The sequence below is a fragment of the Archocentrus centrarchus genome, chromosome 23 (genome assembly GCF_007364275.1).
Source record: "Archocentrus centrarchus isolate MPI-CPG fArcCen1 chromosome 23, fArcCen1, whole genome shotgun sequence".
Lineage (NCBI taxonomy): Eukaryota > Metazoa > Chordata > Actinopteri > Cichliformes > Cichlidae > Archocentrus > Archocentrus centrarchus.
This window is the reverse complement of record NC_044368.1, coordinates 5973107-5991963: the sequence shown is the minus strand read 5'-3', so window position 1 is coordinate 5991963 and position 18857 is coordinate 5973107. Positions and strand designations below refer to the sequence as shown.

At 42.2% G+C, this 18857-nt stretch overlaps 1 protein-coding gene across 1 annotated transcript in view; it reads right to left on the bottom strand.

Annotated features, from left to right (window-relative positions):
• The window catches only part of nrip2 (nuclear receptor interacting protein 2), a 65752-nt gene that overhangs the window by 23809 nt on the left and 23086 nt on the right, over positions 1-18857 (bottom strand). The window contains exons 2-4 of the mRNA XM_030719740.1: positions 15343-15657; positions 8154-8236; positions 5778-5884 (exon numbers count right to left, since the gene is read on the bottom strand). Of these exons, the coding sequence (XP_030575600.1) occupies positions 5778-5884; positions 8154-8236; positions 15343-15657 (505 nt within the window). The remainder of the gene's footprint in view (positions 1-5777; positions 5885-8153; positions 8237-15342; positions 15658-18857) is intronic.

The window sequence follows — 18857 nt, the reverse complement described above, 5'->3', positions numbered from 1 at the left end:
TTGGGGCTGCTTATGATGAGGGATTTTCAGCGTTGGGTCACGTCCCTACGTCTGTGCCCTCACCGCCATCTCGGTCGCAGTGTAAAAATAACACCGTCATGTATAGCGGCTCTCCAACCTTGGAGGAACCCAGCAGCTCTTGCGGCGGGAGTACCTCTGGGCGCGGTGTCATCCAGGATGACCCTGACCACAGATGCATCTCTGTCAGGGTGGGGCGCAACCATGATGGGGAGGGCAGTAAATGGTGTTTGGTCTCGGAGGCTCTCTCGGGCTCACATCAACATACTGGAGCCGCACGCAGTGCGCTTAGCTCTAAGGCATTTTCTGCCGTATCTCCAGGGTCGACATGTTTTGGTGAAAACAGACAACTCTACAGTAGTTGCTTATATCAACCGCCAGGGTGGTACTCGTTCCCTGCAGTTGCACAGACTGGCCAGGGAAATAATTGTGTGGAGCAGCACAAAATTCCTCTCCCTTCGGGCAACTCACGTGCCGGGTATTCTGAACAGGGGGGCGGACCTCCTGTCCAGAGGGAACCCGTTGTTCGGAGATTGGCGACTTCACCCGCAGGTGGTGGAGCAGATATGGCAGAAATACGGCCGGGCTGCCGTAGATCTCTTCGCCTCGCAGGAAAACACACATTGCCCACTGTTTTTCTCCCTGTCAGACCCAGTCGCCCCACTGGGCATGGACGCTCTGGCCCACCCATGGCCAGACACACTGCTATATGCCTTTCCGCCTCTCAGCCTTATCTCTCCAACCCTAATCAGAGTGAGAGATCAGGGGCTGTCGCTAATTTTAATAGCGCCACGGTGGCCGTCGAAACACTGGTTAGCAGAAATAATTCAGCTCCTGGCGGGCGAACCGTGGCCGCTCCCCATCCGCCGGGACCTTCTGTCTCAGGCGCGAGGGGAGATATATCATCCTCACCCAGACCGGGTGGCTCTGTGGGCCTGGCCCGTGAAAGGTCGAATTTGAATGCTGCGGGTCTGCCTCTGAAGGTTATTGACACCATTCAGAATGCAAGAGCTTCCTCCACACGCTCTCTTTACAGTTGTAAATGGCGTGTTTTTGAAGAATGGTGCTATGAAAGGCAGGTTATCCCTTTTCAGTGCTCTGTGGTGGAGTTGCTGTGTTTTCTTCAGGATTTGCTGGACGGAGGGAAAGCTTTTTCCACAATAAAGGTCTATTTGGCAGCTATTTCAGCCTGCCATGTGGGATTGGGTGATAAACCTATTGGTCAGCACCCTCTTGTGTGTCGCTTCATGAAGGGGGCACGCCGTAAGCTCCCAGTCTCAAGGCCACTGGTCCCATTATGGGATTTATCACTGGTTTTGGATGCACTCTCCTACCACCCCTTCGAGCCAATCGAGGCTGTAGGGTTGAAATTTCTCTCACTTAAAACCGCTCTGCTGCTGGCTCTAACTACAGCCAAGCGAGTTAGTGAGTTACAGGCTTTGTCCATTCACCCCTCTCGTTTACAGTTGGCCCCTGGTCTTACTAAAGCATGCCTGAGGCCAAACCCAGCCTTTGTCCCTAAGGTGATAGAGTCATCATACAGGTGCCCCACAGTAGAACTGCTGGCATTTCACCCCCCGCCTTTTTCCTCTGTAGAGGAGCGCAGGCTTAACACATTGTGCCCTGTGCGGGCCTTGGGGTCATATGTGGACAGAACAGCTGGGTTCAGGAAATCTGATCAGCTGTTTGTTTCCTGGGCCCACCCCCACAAGGGCAGGCCTTTGTCCCGCCAGAGGCTGTCTCATTGGATTGTAGAGGCTATAACTCTAGCCTATAGCTGTAAGAGTACTCAGCCCCCATCGGGGCTTCGAGCTCATTCTACTAGGGGCATGGCTACATCCTGGGCTTTGTTCAGAGGGGTGTCAGTCCAGGATATCTGTGCAGCAGCGAGTTGGGCTACACCACACACATTTGTGCGGTTTTATAGACTGGATGTCGCTCAGTCATCCCTGGCTCAGGCAGTCCTGGAGTCTAGTGCCTCAGGTCTGAGCTGAGATCCTGGGCAGCACTGGAGCACAGCTTCGGGAGGGCTGGCGCAATCCGGGAGTGGGCTATATCTCCCATAGTGAAACACCGAACGAAGTTAGAAAAAGAACGTTGGGTTACATAACGTAATCCCTGGTTCTTTGATAACAGAGTGAGGTGTTTCACCATCACTTCCCTCCTTGCTTGGGCACGGAAAGAAATCTGCTTAGAATGAGTAGGGAGGAGCTGGTCAGCCGTGATAGTAGGAGGGGCGGGGCCCTGAGCACGGCTTGGCAGGTCTGTCGCAGACAGACGTGGTGTCATTGGAGCTTCCGTAGTTGGTCACGCCAAGGCGATTCCCATAGTGAAACACCTCACTCTGTTATCAAAGAACCAGGGATTACGTTATGTAACCCAACGTTGTCACACCATCTGAGGCAGTCCACCAGACGGAGGCGTCCAAACATGGTCTTCACGTACCCGTCACTGGGTCGCCCCACATACCGGCCTTGCCCGATGGTGAACGCAGTCGGCGTTCAGCGGGCACAGTATCCTTTTCTATATTATTGTTCTCCTTACCCCCAACCCTTCTACTCTGCACCCGTAACATCATACCTACCAGGCGCATACCCCATTTCCTGCGCTTGAACTTTAGAAAAAAAAAGAAAGCGACAAAAAGACACTTGAAAAGACATTGCTGAGACGTTTCTTATGATAAGAGACTCTTAAGGGTTATAAGAGGTTTTTGAGTTATTAAAGTCAAGTTCCAGGAGTCACTTTTGTTGTTGGGGAGCGTGTGGCCCATCTAAATGATGTAACCACAATAGTGTTTAAAGGTTGCAATTTTAAATGCCACTTTATAAGTGTTACCTTATAGCCTACATGAGTATTGAGCTTATAATCGTTTACTTTGTATAAGTAGTCCTGTTTAAATGATATTGTGGAGGAGCGGAACCTATGCGCACCTCTCAGTCCCGGCTGCATAAGCTGGTGCAACTTCCTGCTCACGCTTATACGCGGTCTGGAGAAAGACATGAGTGTTGGTGTGCTTCTTACTTCCACTCTACAATTGCTTTACAGGTCGGTATCCAGTTGAACAACTGTGAGTTAAAGCCTTAAGCTGTTCATCATGCTCGGATTGCTTAGTCACTGCGTAGGATGATCGCCGTGACTTGCGATGACTGTTTTATTGAGGATCGCTGAGCCGCGATCGGTAACGGCGGTAGAGCTGAGCCGCGCCGCTCGCTTTGCTAGTCTCGCGTTAATGATCGTCTTTCTCGCGATAATGAGCATTTTCCTCTCGACATTGAATTCACGCTTAAAATGTGGTTAAAGGGGTCGACATTATCATATTGATCACCTCATTCATATGTACATGTCTCCCAATCTCCTTTGTATAACTCCTGATGTGGCTTGATGAGTTTTATAAGCATAGAATGATGCATAGTTCCAGATTATTAGTGTTGTTGTGTTAATGCCAGACTGTCAGTGTTAACTTTATGTATTAGGGAAGTATGTTACAACCAAGAGAGTTTATAGTTAAGTAAAATTTCAAAGAGCTAAGTCCAATTATAAATGAGCTTAACATGCTTAGGCGAAAGCACAGGTGATGCACTGAGTTTTGCACTATTGAAATAGGAACCTATAGTACATTGAAACTACAGTATATATACATTGTTTACCAGCATTCCTAAGAGTCACCTGGAGGTGGAAAAGTTGTAATTGCATCTAGTTCTGTGTAATAAGAAATGAATGAGAGCAGGATGCCACTCCATTTTGATTTTTATCTATCTAGATGGTTTGTACTGGACATTTAAAGCATTGAAATGTATTGTAAATGAGTTGAAACAAAATTATTAATATACGCGGTCTGGAGAAAGACATGAGTGTTGGTGTGCTTCTTACTTCCACTCTACAATTGCTTTACAGACACTCTTTTTGTTACCGGAGTCCCTGTGTCAGCTGGGACCTGCAACATACACCGTCTCTTTTCCAACATGGTTATTATATCCACACTTGTACTTTTTCTGCAGTGGAAATTTTATTTATTGATTGATTGATTTTTACTGGAAAGATCTACCTGATGTTGTAAGAACACCAGTAAAAGCTTTCTTAAACAGTGAACAGTAAACATAAAAATGTAGAGCTCAAACTGAGGCTTGGCTGGTGTAAAGAGATGTGTCGGCAGCTATCAGCTGAATGACGTGGACCAGCCATTTTGGTGATTTCTTGACTTTTCTGCTAGTAATGCTGTGAGTTAATAAGCACATGAACTCAAAGACTGTTAGCCTTGAAATTTAGTTCAGACATCCAGGCTGTTAAAAGGATGAATCGTAATGATGTTAATGAAACAGTGACATTTTATTGACCCTTTTTAGTAGAATAACAACTACATAGATTGCAGAGTTCAACACAAGCAACTCTTTTCTTCCAGTCGCCTGTTTTTACATTACAGTAGCATTTTAAGTCATAAAAATAAAGAGACTGCCCTTAGTGTCATGAAAAAGAAGGTGGCACCAGTGGTGCAGGGGTGGACAGCGTGAGCATTTTACTCTCATTTGCAATTGCTAGAAATAGAAGTGCGATGACTATAAAATGTATTGAGGAGCACATGTGCAAATGAAAAGTATTTATCCCAATCAGTCTCTGTTTTTCTCAACAAAAGGGTTTATAAGCAGTAAAGATGATGCTGTCATAGTTTGTGGTGGAGCTGGAGCCTCTCCTCTCTGATGCACACAGCAGACACAAACAGGCCACTACAGTGAACCCAGGTGTGTTATATAACGCCATAGTCACTCTAGAGAAAGCACAGGTTGGATACTACAGCAAAAATTAGCCAAAATTAGTGCAATTGTGTGCAGCAAATTTGTGATCTTGCTGCTATAGAAATGGTTGCTTCGAAGATGAGGACCAGGTCTACGATCACTTGCAGTCAGTTGCCATCCCAAAAGTGACTTTGGTGATAAAACAGCAATAAGACGGAGTCAGTCTGCTGAATGGGGTCAAGTTGGCAAAAACATGCAATCTGTTTGGGATAATAAACTGTGACAAATCAGTGAAAATTGCAACTCTATTGTTGCCTACATACACAGAAAGTCACAGTAACTGAGTCCAGCCAGAACGATCCGAAACATAAATTCCTCCACAAACAGTGATTGAGATCTAACTCCAAAATGACATAAGTGCTCTGCAACTTTGATTTTATGTAAGAATACAGCCAGAATGCACCTAGCTGAGCTGAGTCTCCTATTGCACTGACTCAGACTGACTGCAATGTGTTGGCAATCTGTCTGCGTTTATGAATTAGACAGCAGTTACTTGCCAGTCTGTTTCAGAGTGATTGCAGTCACACCACATCACACTGTGATACTGCATTCACCTTGCGATCAAAAGTGACTGCCCAGAAGTTGAGGGCATTGAGGGCAACCAGATGGATGAACAGCTACAGTCGGTTTCCCACAGCAACAAAATTCATATAATATATAACTCTAATGCTAATACATTGTAGCTGTATGAAATAAGCTAACCAATAGCATGTGATAGCATATAAAGTTTTAAAAATCATGTAAAGCAATGAAAAATCACAATTCACCATCATGAAAAATGTTTAATAGATTTTTGTATAATTTGCTGCACACATGCGCCCACACAGGTGAGACCTTCAGTTCTCATTTACTGACATCAAGAATTCATGCACAGTTAGTGCTATTTGGCTTATTAAACTAAGTGATCGGTGCACATTAAATCCTTTAATCCTTACTTTGTTTTACATTATTTCAAACTGATATTCCTACCTTTAATGTAGGCTGAACACTGGACTGTCTGTCTGCCCAGCTGCAGCTGCAGATCCGTCACTGAGCTGCTCACATCGCATGGCGAAATGTCCTGTCTGGGCAGCAGTCTGGCAACACACGGACACACACAGCAACAATAAAGAATATCTTCATCAGTCCTAAAAAAGCCTTTGAGGGCATTTCATTTCCGTATCTATGCTGCTCTACCTCCCAGAAACAAATTTGAGATGAAGAGCATCAGATTTATATTAAAGTGTTAATCAAAAGTCAGCGCTGCTGGGAGCAGATTTTACTTCTAATCAGTTACCTTCAGAGCAGATTTCAAATTTAGATGAGAACAAATGTGCAACTAGTTGACGAGATGATTAAACTTTGCTGCCCTTGCTAGTCATTAACAAAAAATGCTAATCGGTGAGCTAATAAGTTCCCATATTATTAAGGTACGATGTCAGTTAATGGTTACTGCACCTGCCAGCAAGCAGTAACACCAAGTATCTCATAAACAAGCAAGGAGGAAAATAAGATGGACGCTATCCACTGGAATAAACACGGCTCTGCAGCAGAAAATGAACGGCTTCCATTGGATAATTGCTGCAGTCATTAATATGTTTCTGCTGGCAACAGGTTATTAAAGCCTGACTGATGGAGTGAGTAGCTTCTCGTGCCTGTTGGAAGACATATCTCGTGTTCTGGGCCTGCATCAAGCAAAGATGAGGAGATTGAAGCTACTAAAACTGGGTTAAGAACCATCAAATTAAAAGCATTCGCCACACACACGAAGCAGCTATCACACACACTTGGCAAACACAGCAACAGATTCACGTCCTCAGAGGCAACTGTGCTCACAAAGGCAAATTCTGCTCGCTCCAACTAATCCGACTACGCCATGGCAGCAACATGAGCGCTGTTTTATACCGTATTTGTTTACGATTTTGGAAGATGAAGTTTGCCAAATTAACAATCAGTTCTTTTTTGCTGTGTAGCAGTGGAAGTACTGACAGCTGTCACTGGATTATTTTAATGCTGTAGAAATCTTAAAAACTGGAGGATTCAGGGGCAGGCGCTGAAGCCTCTGCACTCCCATTCCCATTAATCTCTGGAATAATATCACATTTTAGCAGCAACGCCTTTGACATAAATATTATTCCATAAGAGCCACTCATCAGTGAGGCTAATCAGAGAAAAAAAAAGGCTTCAGTTTGTTAGGGAACATGAAGATTGGACTGTGGAGTCATGGAAAAAGTTAATGTGGTGTGATTTACCAGATTTACCGTGATTGGCTCATCGGGATAAGGAGACAGGTGGTTGAAGTGATGCTCCCATCAGTACCTACTGACACAATCCTGTGGGGGAGTGTTATGATCTGGGGTTGCTTCAGGTTGGTCAGGTCTATGTTCATCAAACAATGAAATCATCTTACCTCACTGTTCCTAAACAATGAGGTAAGATGATTACCTGAATATACTGAATGACCAGGTTCTTCCACTGATGGATTTTTTTTTTCTTCCCTGATGTCAGAGGGAATAAACTGGGCTTAAAATGTGAGTGGGAGCACGAGGTGTCAGTTTCACACATTGACTTCAGCCGCACTGAACATCTTTGGGATGTGCTGGAGGAGACTTTACGGAGCAATCCGACTCTCCCATCATCAATACAAGAACTTAGCGAAACGTTACTCGAACTCAGGACAGCACCATCATCAAAGCTAAGCCGTCCAGTGAAAAACTGTGACATTGTTTTTTTGGCCAGGTAGTGTCTATTTTGAGCTTTGAGTAATGTGACATATAATCACTAACCACATTCTGCACGGGCATGCAGAAGTTGACCTGAACTGAAAAAAAGTCTGTTGCTGCTAGCTCTGTTAACTTTCAGCAAACTAATCTGGCACGATATCTGCGCCGCACACTTCAGCAACATTTAAAATATGATTTGATTATTGAAGGATGTGATTACTGGTTTAAAAAGACACCTACTATAAATACATACAATATTTGCAGCGATAAAGGTCAATTTACTGACTGTTTTCTGATTTTAAAGTTAGCAGGCGAGTGATTTGTTTTTTTTCTCAAGGAAAATTAGGAAGTCAGGAACATCCCTGGTGCACAGCTACTGAAAAAACAAGAGCTTTGTCTGAAAGTCTAAAGATGACATCAATTCTTTAAGAATCTGGAGAAACTTTAGAGCTTTATGTTGTCGTTCAAATTTCTCCTTAAAGCTCATTTATTTAAATTGTCTTTTACCTTCTTTTCTTCTGCCTTTGGTTACTTTTTTAACTCACTTCAGTATTTGTCCTGGGTCCACGTGTTTGTCAGACTAAAATAAAATGCTAATATAAGGTGCGTGTGCTCTGAGTGTGTAGAGCCGGATGTTGCTTACCCCAGCCTCTGGCAGCAGGAGGTGGAGATGTGGTTGCGTTGGCTGCCAGTGTTGATGGATGCCTTGACTTCAGTCTCGCAGCACTGTGGGGAGACAGAGGAGGGGGGATTTTGGTGTCACGGTGCGATTTTCCCACTTCATTTTGGGACCGCTGCACACAAGGCAAACAACGAGCCGCACGTACAGCACATTAACACAACTCTGGGGAGCACCATGCTGTCTGCTGATCTCTCCTGTTTTAAACAAATCCTTTTGGCTGAGATATGCTCATGACTGCCAAACTGAAAAATAATGTCGACTCTTAATCAGTTTGCACAAACAAAACAAATCTCCCAGCAGTGGAGTATTTCCAGCCCGACTCTTGTTTTTTTGCAGTCGGATGCATTTTTATGTCCGTTTCACTTGATCTGTACTGACTCTCTGTTGCTGCAGGTGTCAGTTAAAAATAAACCAACTAGATTATTCTTCATGTAATTACATATCTTGAGGTGTTTGTCAATCATTAGCTCTATATTATACTCATATTGCTGACCAAGGGTGCTGGTTTTTCAGGTTGGACTTTGATTTTTCACAAAAATGCATGAAACGCAAATTTAACACGCTGGGCAAACAACTCCCTGTGTGGAGTAGTAAGTATGTGATGTGATTTAAAGCAAGAGTTACAGTTCATTTTATAATATTAAAAGCTTTTATGTTATTTTTTAATCATCTAATATCCACTATATGGGCAAAAGTACTGGCTCACCTGTATATTACAGCTCCAGGAGCTGGTCAGCCATGAAAGCCCATGCCATGTAGCTCTGCAATTACTGAGTCAGCAGAGTGTTGGTGGCTTTTATGCACTAAGCCCCTCAACACCTGCTGACCCCGCTCTGTAACTTTACATGGTCTGCCACTTCATGGCTGAGTTGTGGCCACTTTGCAATAATACAGCTGATTGTGGAATATCTAGGAAGGAAGAAATTTCACAGAGTGACTTGTAATGGTGGAATCCTATTACAGCACCACACATTAAAATTCAGTGAGCTCTTTAGAACAAAGCTGTGTAACGACGGACTGCGTGGCCACATGCTTGAGTTTATACACCTGTGGCAACAGGACTGAGAGCACCTGCAGGTGTTCGCGTGTCAGCTGTTGGTTTGATGGTTAATAAAGTAAAAATGACTACAGGATTGAACCAGTAGTTTAAAAAGCTACAGCCTGATGGCAGCTAGCTTAGTTTAGCAGAAAGATTAGAAAGGGGGGAAATGCTGCTCACAAATTAAATTTATACATACAAAAGTGAGAAAAATAGTATCTTTTGTGTGTATCTTATGAGAGAATTTCCAATGTATCAATACAGTTTAATTTTCAAAATTCCTTAATAGCACATGCTAACACACAGTTTGCCCTAATTAATACTGACAGTCTGTCTTGTCTCACAGTTGCTCTGCTGCCTGTAGTCTAACATCTCAGCTATCTTATCTTGCAAAGATATAATAATTTTTTACTGAATGGTCCCCAAAAATTTAAATATTCGTGGTTTATTAGCTTCTGCCAAGAGAGCTAGTTTACATCAGAAACAGGGAAACAGCGAGACTGGATGTGTACGAAGTTCAGAAATTGTTTCGTCTTTTCATAAATTTTTGTGTGAACTCACTACTTTCTGTTTTCTTTTAGTATTGATGCCAACCGAATCTGATTCTTCAGTCAGCAGATTTGTGTTTCTCCTTTAATCTTTCACATTTTTTCCTGATTTTCAACCTGGAGTTCTGCAGTAGCAATGAATGCAAGCAGGTGTGCTTTGGCTTCATTTCCATTGACATTTCTGCTTTTCTTTATCTCACTGTTGCTCTGCTGCCTGCAGGGCGCCTTATGTCACAAAGATATGTTTCATCTTTTGCGCAGCAGATTGCAATGGTTTATTGGAACTGTTGACTCCCCTTCCTATTCAGCATCCTCTAAGGCAATTTTATGCAACATGTCCATGTTTGTGGGAAGAAAGCAATGTACTGGAATAATCAGGAATGGAGACAAAGCATATGGCAGCTCTGCATGGATGTGAGAAGCCCTATGCTGGCACCACCACCCCCATACTGTTAAGTGAATATCAGGCTGTTTTGAGGTATTTTCTCCCATCATAAAGATACAGATATACATCTCAGATTCCCTGTTTATTTATAAACCATTTTTCTTTCAGATCAACTAAAGCTTTGGCACCAGAATCTTGTGGGTAATTTCTGGTAGGTAGTCATCCACGGTGTGAAATATAGACAAGGATTTTTATGAGGAATGGCTCTGGTTTCGGCTTCTTTCTTACACACCTCTGGCAGTTTGACATTTGCTGATGTTTTATGCAAAAATCAAAATAATCAGGACTTGTTGGCAGGCACTCAATATTTACGGTTTTAATATCCAGTGTGGTTTTTAATGTCATTATAAGGGAACCTTTTTATTTTGGATATTAGACTTTTTTTAAACACCTGGTGTTCACGTGTCCTTCTCGCCTCGTCATCTCCTTTATAAATCAATCCCTTATCCACTTGACCGGAGGATATTTCCCCCCTTAGAAGTAAACACGTTCACTTTCCATTTACCTTGTTTTGATCCCTCTCGGTCTGTACAGACTGAGCTGACTGAGCGAGCCTCCTTTGTCCTCACCGGCTTATCAGCAGACCCACAAACCTGCTCTTTTGTCTCAGGCCCAGTGGTGCAAAAATCCCTCCCTATGCCTGAAGTTTAAAAATAGCAGCCAAACAAGCAACTGAGGAACACGTTTGCATTTAATAAGTTGATGATAAAACCCAGCAAACCCACAGTGAGCAATGGGAGAAAACGCTGAATCCGCTGGAAAAGTGGACTATAGAAACTGTGTGATATTCTTTAAACCCCACAGGGAAGAGAACTTGTCTGATCTCTGTATTGATTTCTTTCAATGGATAAAAAGTGGCTCTGTCCTTGGTGTTATGCATGGCTGCAATTCTCTCTAATCCTAATTCAAAAGGGCAAAATATTATATTATCAAGCCCCTGGCCATAGCCTAAGCATGAAATATTTTGGCACATATGTTACTACAATTTAACTTTTAAGGAGCAAAAATAACCACTTAACACTGATCTATACTATACTGCCATAAGTATTCAAATAAATTCCAAAAACGTGGCTAATAGCTCTGATGTGTATGGAAGAGGTTAGGAGAGAGGTGCAACAGTGATTGTCTCCATGGTGTGGAGTGTTTCCTTAAAAAATTGAGGAAAAGTGGATAAGTGGAGGACAAAAGAAGAAGGAAGGGAAACAGGAAAAAAGGCTGAGCTATGCCAAATTAAACAAGAACCGGACTGAAAAGGAGCAGCAACAGGTCTGATGGAGCAATGAATCCAAATTTGAAATTTTTTTGTTTCAAATTTTCGTAAGTATGTTCAGAGGAGTTCTGGAGAGAAGTACAGCAGTATCTATATATAGTATGGTTTGGGCTACATTTCAGCCAGTGGTGTTGGAGATCTAGTTGAAATCTATGAAATTATGAATATCCACAATGCAATACCATGTGGAAAGCATCAGACTGCAACACTATTAGTCATGGATTAGCTTCCCCAGACCTCAATATTATTGAAGCAGTGTGGGACCATCTTGACAGAGAACAGAAAAAAAGGCAGCCATTATCCAAAGAAGAACTTTGAATATCATTCAGGAAGGCTGGAGAACTGTTCCTGAAGACTCCTTAAAGAAATTAGAAGAAAGCTGCCTCAGAGACTTCAGGCTGTGTTAAAGAATAAAGGTGGTCATACCAAATATTGATTTTCAAGCTCATATTTCCATGTATGTTTGTGCACGTTTCAATAAATCGCTGCACCTATTTCACATTTTCCTGGTGAAATATAAAGAAATGAAGGGCAGCTCAAGACTTTCACACAGTACACACGCTGATCTGGATCCAGATTAGTTTGTGATTGATTGATTCATAACCCCGTGACCCATTTAGAAATGTTTCCAGTTTGACGGCTCATTGTTCAGCGGTTAGTTTACATGTGAATCTTTAAAATGGAGCTTTAACTCACAGAAAAATGAGAGATGAGCTTTTGAATACACAGCAATGGGTTGTCAAGAATACAATCAAATCAAGCCTTGGATAATAAATTGGATGAAATTGCAAAATCCTGTAATTAAATTTTAAAAAAAAACACCTAAAGGAGTTTGATGCAATAATTTGGGAGGCAATTAAGCCAACTAATGTCTCATTTGCTTTTTTGATTAATTTGCAGGCTGCATAATCATTTTGCCTGTATGCGTTTATTGTTTTTTGCTCAGCAGCGTCAGTTCAAGCAGATATTCTATACTGAACCTATTTTATATGTTGGCAGCCCATCTTGGTATCATAAATCTGCTGAGAAGAGACTGAACTACAAATTTTGTGAGACCTTTCTGCAAATATTTGCCCCCATATGTGATCACTGGAGACCCCAGAGAGAATCTTAATGCGACTCAAGCCTACAGTTAATCCCTACTATGCTTCAGCAAATACAGCTAACAAAAAGTGTGGACACAGAGTCACAGCATGCAAAACTCTGCTGTTTCTGTCATCTTCAGAGCTATTTTTTAAACCTGCTCTCACCTGATCAATGGTCAATATTGTGGTGGCACTTCAGATTTAATTTATGATTATATGTTAAACACTTCCCTAATTCTAAATAAATATTTGTAAGAATCTTTGGATCAGAAAGTGGATTCATTCCACAGATATGTCGACTGTAACTTTTCACTGCCTTTCTTTGGCTGACAAATGTATGCAATGACCGTGGAAAGTCTCTGGAGAGGCTGATGTAACTCAAGGACCAATGAATACCTTTGTGCACCACTGGCTGTTTTGGCCTGATGCTACAAACCTCTATTTCATGATTTACTCAGTTCATTATATTTCACAAATGTAAACTCAATAAACAGCACAATAAAAAAATATCACTATAATATTTTCTCCACTGTTCACAAATATTTCCATTCCCAGTAGCCCCATCAATATATTGGAAAAATTACTTTAAGTTTTTTCCAGTATTCATAAAAAAATTATTAATTGGCTTCATGGTCTGCCTTCCCACTCTCATAACAAAGCATGAAATAGGAAAAAAAAAAAAAAAGCAATCTGTGTTCATGTTCACAAACCAAGAAAACAGAGCTTCAGAAGAATGGTTGTATTTTAAGCCTAACCATGATCTTTTAGTAAACCTAGGTATTAAAAGGTAATAAAAACATTTTAAAATAATACAAATAAAGTGTGAAAATGTGCAACCCCCCAGGTTTCCTCTAAGGCCCTTTAAAAGTGGAAAATATGAATATCAAGTGCATGGATTCAAATAAGCACATATGAGACCAGGCAGATGACAATTCAGGAACACAAAACAATAGATTATAATTACATTACTTAAAGAGATAAGATGAGATGCTCAGTGTAGAGCCACTGCTCATCTGCATCGCAAGGAGTTAGCCGAGGTGTTCTGGGAATCTTTCTAGGTTATCCAAACAAAAATTGGTTGCACGAGTTTGAATTTATTTTGGATTTTCTCTAAATCACACACGGTCAAACATATACATAGAGGCTCTAGTAGGTGTCACTACTTTGTCAAGGTCTGGAAGAAGACCCAAACTGTCACCCTCAGATGACAGAAAGTTGGCTAGGATGTTCAGAAACAACCCAGGAACCACAAAGGCTCAAACCTGCCATGAACTGAAAACTGCTGGAACACCAGGATCACTGCTGGAACACCAGGATCACTGGCCACAGTGAAGAGAGTTTGACATCGCCATGAACTGAGAGGGTGCTGACCAAAAAAGAAGCCCCTGCAAATTCTTCAAATTCACCTCAAATCAACATCAACACAACTCAGCGTTCCAACAGGACAGTGATCAGGACACATCAAAAGTGGATTTGGACTGGATAAAACAGGCTAACATTAAACTTCTGGAATGTTTTTCCCAAAGCTCCAACCTCAACCCTATTGAAAATTTGAGGACTACACTTTAAAGCTGGGTCCATGGCAGGAAATGAACCAATTTAAATGAACTCTACCAATTCTGACAAGAAGAGTGGTCAAATATCCAGCCAGAATGATATCAGAAGCTACCAAAAGGATCTAGTCAAGGTGCAGCTTGCTAAGAGATTTAACCAAATATTAGCGGGGCTGTATGCATATATTTGAGCCTATATGTATACTTTTGGGCTTGTGTGGATTAGAAATAATACCAAATAAATTCAAGCTTGTGCACCCAGTTCTTGTTTTTAAAGTCATTAAAGATGTGTGCTGTACAATTGTTCCACCCTGGAAAAAGAACAGTTCAAAGAAATAATTAGAAGACTAAAATTACCATGACATTCATGCTCATGATGAGTGAATGTACACTTCTGACAACAGCTATACAACATAACCTGGCATGCATTTATCTACAAGTGATCCTCCAATATGCTATTGGTTGTAATCTGCCATGTAAAAACCATATATTGATTAGCATAGGCATCACGTCCTGCAAAACAAAATCTAATTGTTTCTAGCTTACTCATTATGCTAATGCAGTAGCTATTATTTCATATAGTTTTACGTGTTTTCATAGGTCTTTCATGTATTTCAACAAAAGTGACAGTTGTTCACAATTTATCAGCTTCACGTTAAACATGACAAGTTTTGTTTCCCTCATGAAAGCACTGAAGACCCACCATTGAACAAGTAAGAAAATATAAATGCAAAGAGGGGTGTAGACTCTATGGGGACACAACCTAGGACTACAAATCAGCTTTACAAGGACCAGTGCTGAGTACAAGTGGACAAACCAGACCCCAGCTGGAGAATGATCTGTTCCTTACCACAAGTTTAAGTAGGCTGCTGCAGCAGTTTGAATGCCAGTTTTTTGTTGTTTCTCTTCCTCATTTTTTCCTACACTGTTTTCCCAATTTAAGCAGCACATTTGCTCTTCTTTACACCAAATCCATTTTTGGCCCATATAGATATGTTTACCAGGTTGGACTTTTTTAATCACGGTGACTCAGTTATCTGTGTGTCCTGCCAACCTTTTGATATGTTGTAAAGAGAAAGCAAATGAACGCTCTGAATGATGAGTCACAGGAGCAGAGTGGTGCGGTCTTTGTCTCCTCTTTTGTTTTCAGTTTGTTTCAGCAGAGCACCAAATGTGGGTGAACATAGACTGGGTACACAGGGTGCTGTACCTTGCACTGAATGATGAGAGCTGTGAGGACAGTCGCGCTCTCCCCGCCCTCAGGTTTCTCAGCTGTCTGTCTGGCTCCGGCCTCGCTGCTGTCGTCTTCCTCATCCGACCGTAGGCTCCTCTCGCTTTCCTCCAGAGACTCCCTCTCCTCTGTGGAGTCATCAGCCGTGCTCTCGCTCCTCTCCTCGGTGTCGGCAGGTCCGTCCTTGGTGTCGGCCAGCGGGGAACGAACCCTGGTGCTGGGGTCACGACCCTCACCTCTCAGCCGCGTGATGTTTCCCTCCAGGAGGCGGCGTTGCACGATGCTGTGAGGTTGCTAGAAGGAGATACATAAACCAAATGGATCTCAGACAGAAGGTTGTCTCCCTTCAGAGTTTTTGTAAATTAAGCATGCATGTAGTATGTTGTGCATATATAAGAACAAAACATCCTGCAAATCTAGAAATGAACTGAAGATTAGACAAAGAGCTTATTTCTTAAGCTATGCTCTGGTAGTTCTTCACTGCTACCACTATGTACTGAGTGCATACAGTTAGTATGATGTAGGTTATAATATATGTGCTGGGAAAAAAATAGGCTTTCTTCCTGCTCAGGCAAGAACAAAATGAGCCAGAGATGTGCAGCTGCTGACGTGTGAATTAGTATATATATGAGGTGTTGTTCAGATCAGAAACTGAAACACGACTTCTTCTCATGCCTGCAGAAAACTGCATGAGCCAAGAAAGAGCTCGTTTCTGCATATGAAACAGACTGCTTTTTAACATTTTGCATTGCAAACGAGTAATTTATACTCTTAAATGAATCACTTTTGCCCAACGGGTGAACCGATAGCTCACCCAAATACTGCCCGTGCATGTTGCATGCTGCTTGTTTACAGTCTGACACTTTTGTTCAAACAGAGCACAGAATTTGTAAAAAGTAGCCTTTAGTGTGCATCAGAATGCAGCTTGCAGAAACAGTGTCATTTCTGGCTGACCGGTACATGTAAATATAGAAACTAAATGAAAGTTATACTGTTGATATTTGCCTTTTACTTCTTCTACTATGAGTATGTCCATCCTTGAAAGGTGCTCCCAGGTAATAGATCAGCCACAAGCAACACCCTTGTCTTCATATGAGTCTATCATTGTCTTCTGCTGCTCAGATTAGCAGAGGTGAAGCCCAGTAGCTCTCAATCACAGTGGCCCTACCTCTATCTTGAAGCTTAAATATTGTTATACTGTTGATATGAAGAAATAATTTAGCTACAGTGACCAAAGTTGTCGACTGGTAAAGCTGTCAATTCACTGGTCAATCTATTTCTCTACCCTCACGAGGTTTGGGTAGTGACCGAAAGAACAAGATCTCGGATAAAAATGGCAGAAATGAGCTCCCTCCGAAGTGTGGCTGGCCTCTCTCTTAGAGATAGGGTGAGGAGCTCAGTCATTCAAGAGGGGCTCAGAAGAGCTACTGCTCCTCCACATTGAAAGGAGCCAGTTGAGGTGGTTCAGGCATCTCACTAGGATGCCTCCTGGGCACCTCCTGGGTGTGGTGTTCCAGGCATGTCTTCTACATCCATCCTTTGCTCATCACATCCAGCTTCAAAACACAAACGTAAATGCTCAGTCAATGCCTCGTAACGGGACATCCCTAGCACTGTGTCATCACAATGGCTGTGTGCATCTTTTATGTACAGGTTAACCTGCTCTCCAGTCTCTAAAACCCCGATTCCAACCCCAAGTTGTGACAGGGCAACAAAGAGCTGGAAAGGTAAGTGGTACTAAAAAGAAACTGCTGGAGGAACGTTTTGCAACTAATTAGTTCTGTAACATAATTGGATATAAAAAGAGAGGTAGAGTTTCTCAGAAGTAAAGATGGGTAGAGGTTCACCAATCTGCAAAAAAAACAAAAACCTACATCTATAAATTGTGGAACAATTTCAGAATAACATTCCTCAACATAACATTGTGAAGACAATGAAATCTGGATGATCTTCGGAAACTTCAGGCAGCACTGCATTAAAAACAGGCCTGATCCTGTCATGGAAATCACTGCATGGGCTCAGGAATACTTCTGGAAATCACTGTCTGTGAACACAGCTCACCATCCAATCCACAACTGCAGGTTTATCATGCAAAGAGGAAGCCACAGGACATTTTAGTGTTATCCTCCCCTCTCCTCATCCTCCACCTCCTCACATGGGAGATTAAAACAGGTAACTTTATCTTCAGTGAAAAAGGGAAATGCTATCCTAACTAGCTGAAAAGAAGGTCGTATTAGCAAGACATGAAAGGCAATTCAAAGAGGATGCTAATGGTTTCAAGTCATCACTGTCAGCAGACATAAAGGGCTTTATGCAGGAGCCTTTTATTCGCTACACAAATCTAGTGACCTTTTTTTTTTGCTAACACACACTCTTTTAGTGGACTTAAAAGAAAATATTCTGACAAAGTTTCATGCAGCATTTTAAAACAGAGCCTCCACACAAGCCTGAGCTCTGCTACTTAAGAAACACAACATGTGGCTGATAGCCGGCTGTTCTTTCTGGATCACATGAAGAGTAAATTGTGTTTATGCTGCCTGTTACTCCATAATCACATTGTTGTTCCAGCAGTGCAGAGTCTGGGTCCAGACTTCCAGACAGCACACTCTTAAAAGAGCAGGTCACCCAACGCCAGCAGAGTCGCTGCATTAATAAAACACAAACGAAGTGCTTTCCTTTTAAGGTTTTCCTAACACTGAAATTGCCAGGATATTAAGAGATTTTCCAACGAACAAGCACACATAATGAAAAAACAACAGACTATTATAAAATAATTTGTTAATAATTAACTATTTTATCAAGCATGTAGACATTTCTGTTAGCGAAATGTTCAGAAATAACAGAAAAGTGCGCAGATTTCTGTTGAATAAAGTAGTCATGTAGGACACTTTTTCCGCAAGTGTGTAGTCACCTCCCAAAAGCTCATTCTGAGCTAGGAAAAACCCTTTTGAGGTGATAGTACGCATCCAACAAAAAGAGTAATATTTGGCTTGCTAACATGCTATTTTAGCACCCAACAGCTGAGGCCGTTAGGTGTCGGTGGTATCCTGAAGCATTTGAAGTGGACATTTTGACCTGTGAAAAGTCATCAGACTGCCACTGAAACAGACTGACTGGATAATTGTCTTGCCAGCCAATAGTGGCATCTGTCATGCCATACTGGGTGAATGCCAGGCTTATAAAGCACATCACCAGCTGTCCCTCTGTTGTTCTCAAATGCATTGTAATACTCAACCTTGGAGCTATACAACCTGTCAGGCACATCTTCTTGCCTCTTGTATCTTTTACTTTCTTCTTAATGCAATTAACAAAACTGCAGGCATTGCACCTTTATAGAAAATTATGTTTGGCAACTTCACTCACTCGGGCAGCACGGTGGCGTAGTGGTTAGCACTGTTGCCTCACAGATAGAATACCATCTGGAAGGCCTGGGTTCGATTCCACCTGGGCCCAGGCCTCTCCCTCTCTCTGTGTGGAGTTTGCCTGTTCTCCCC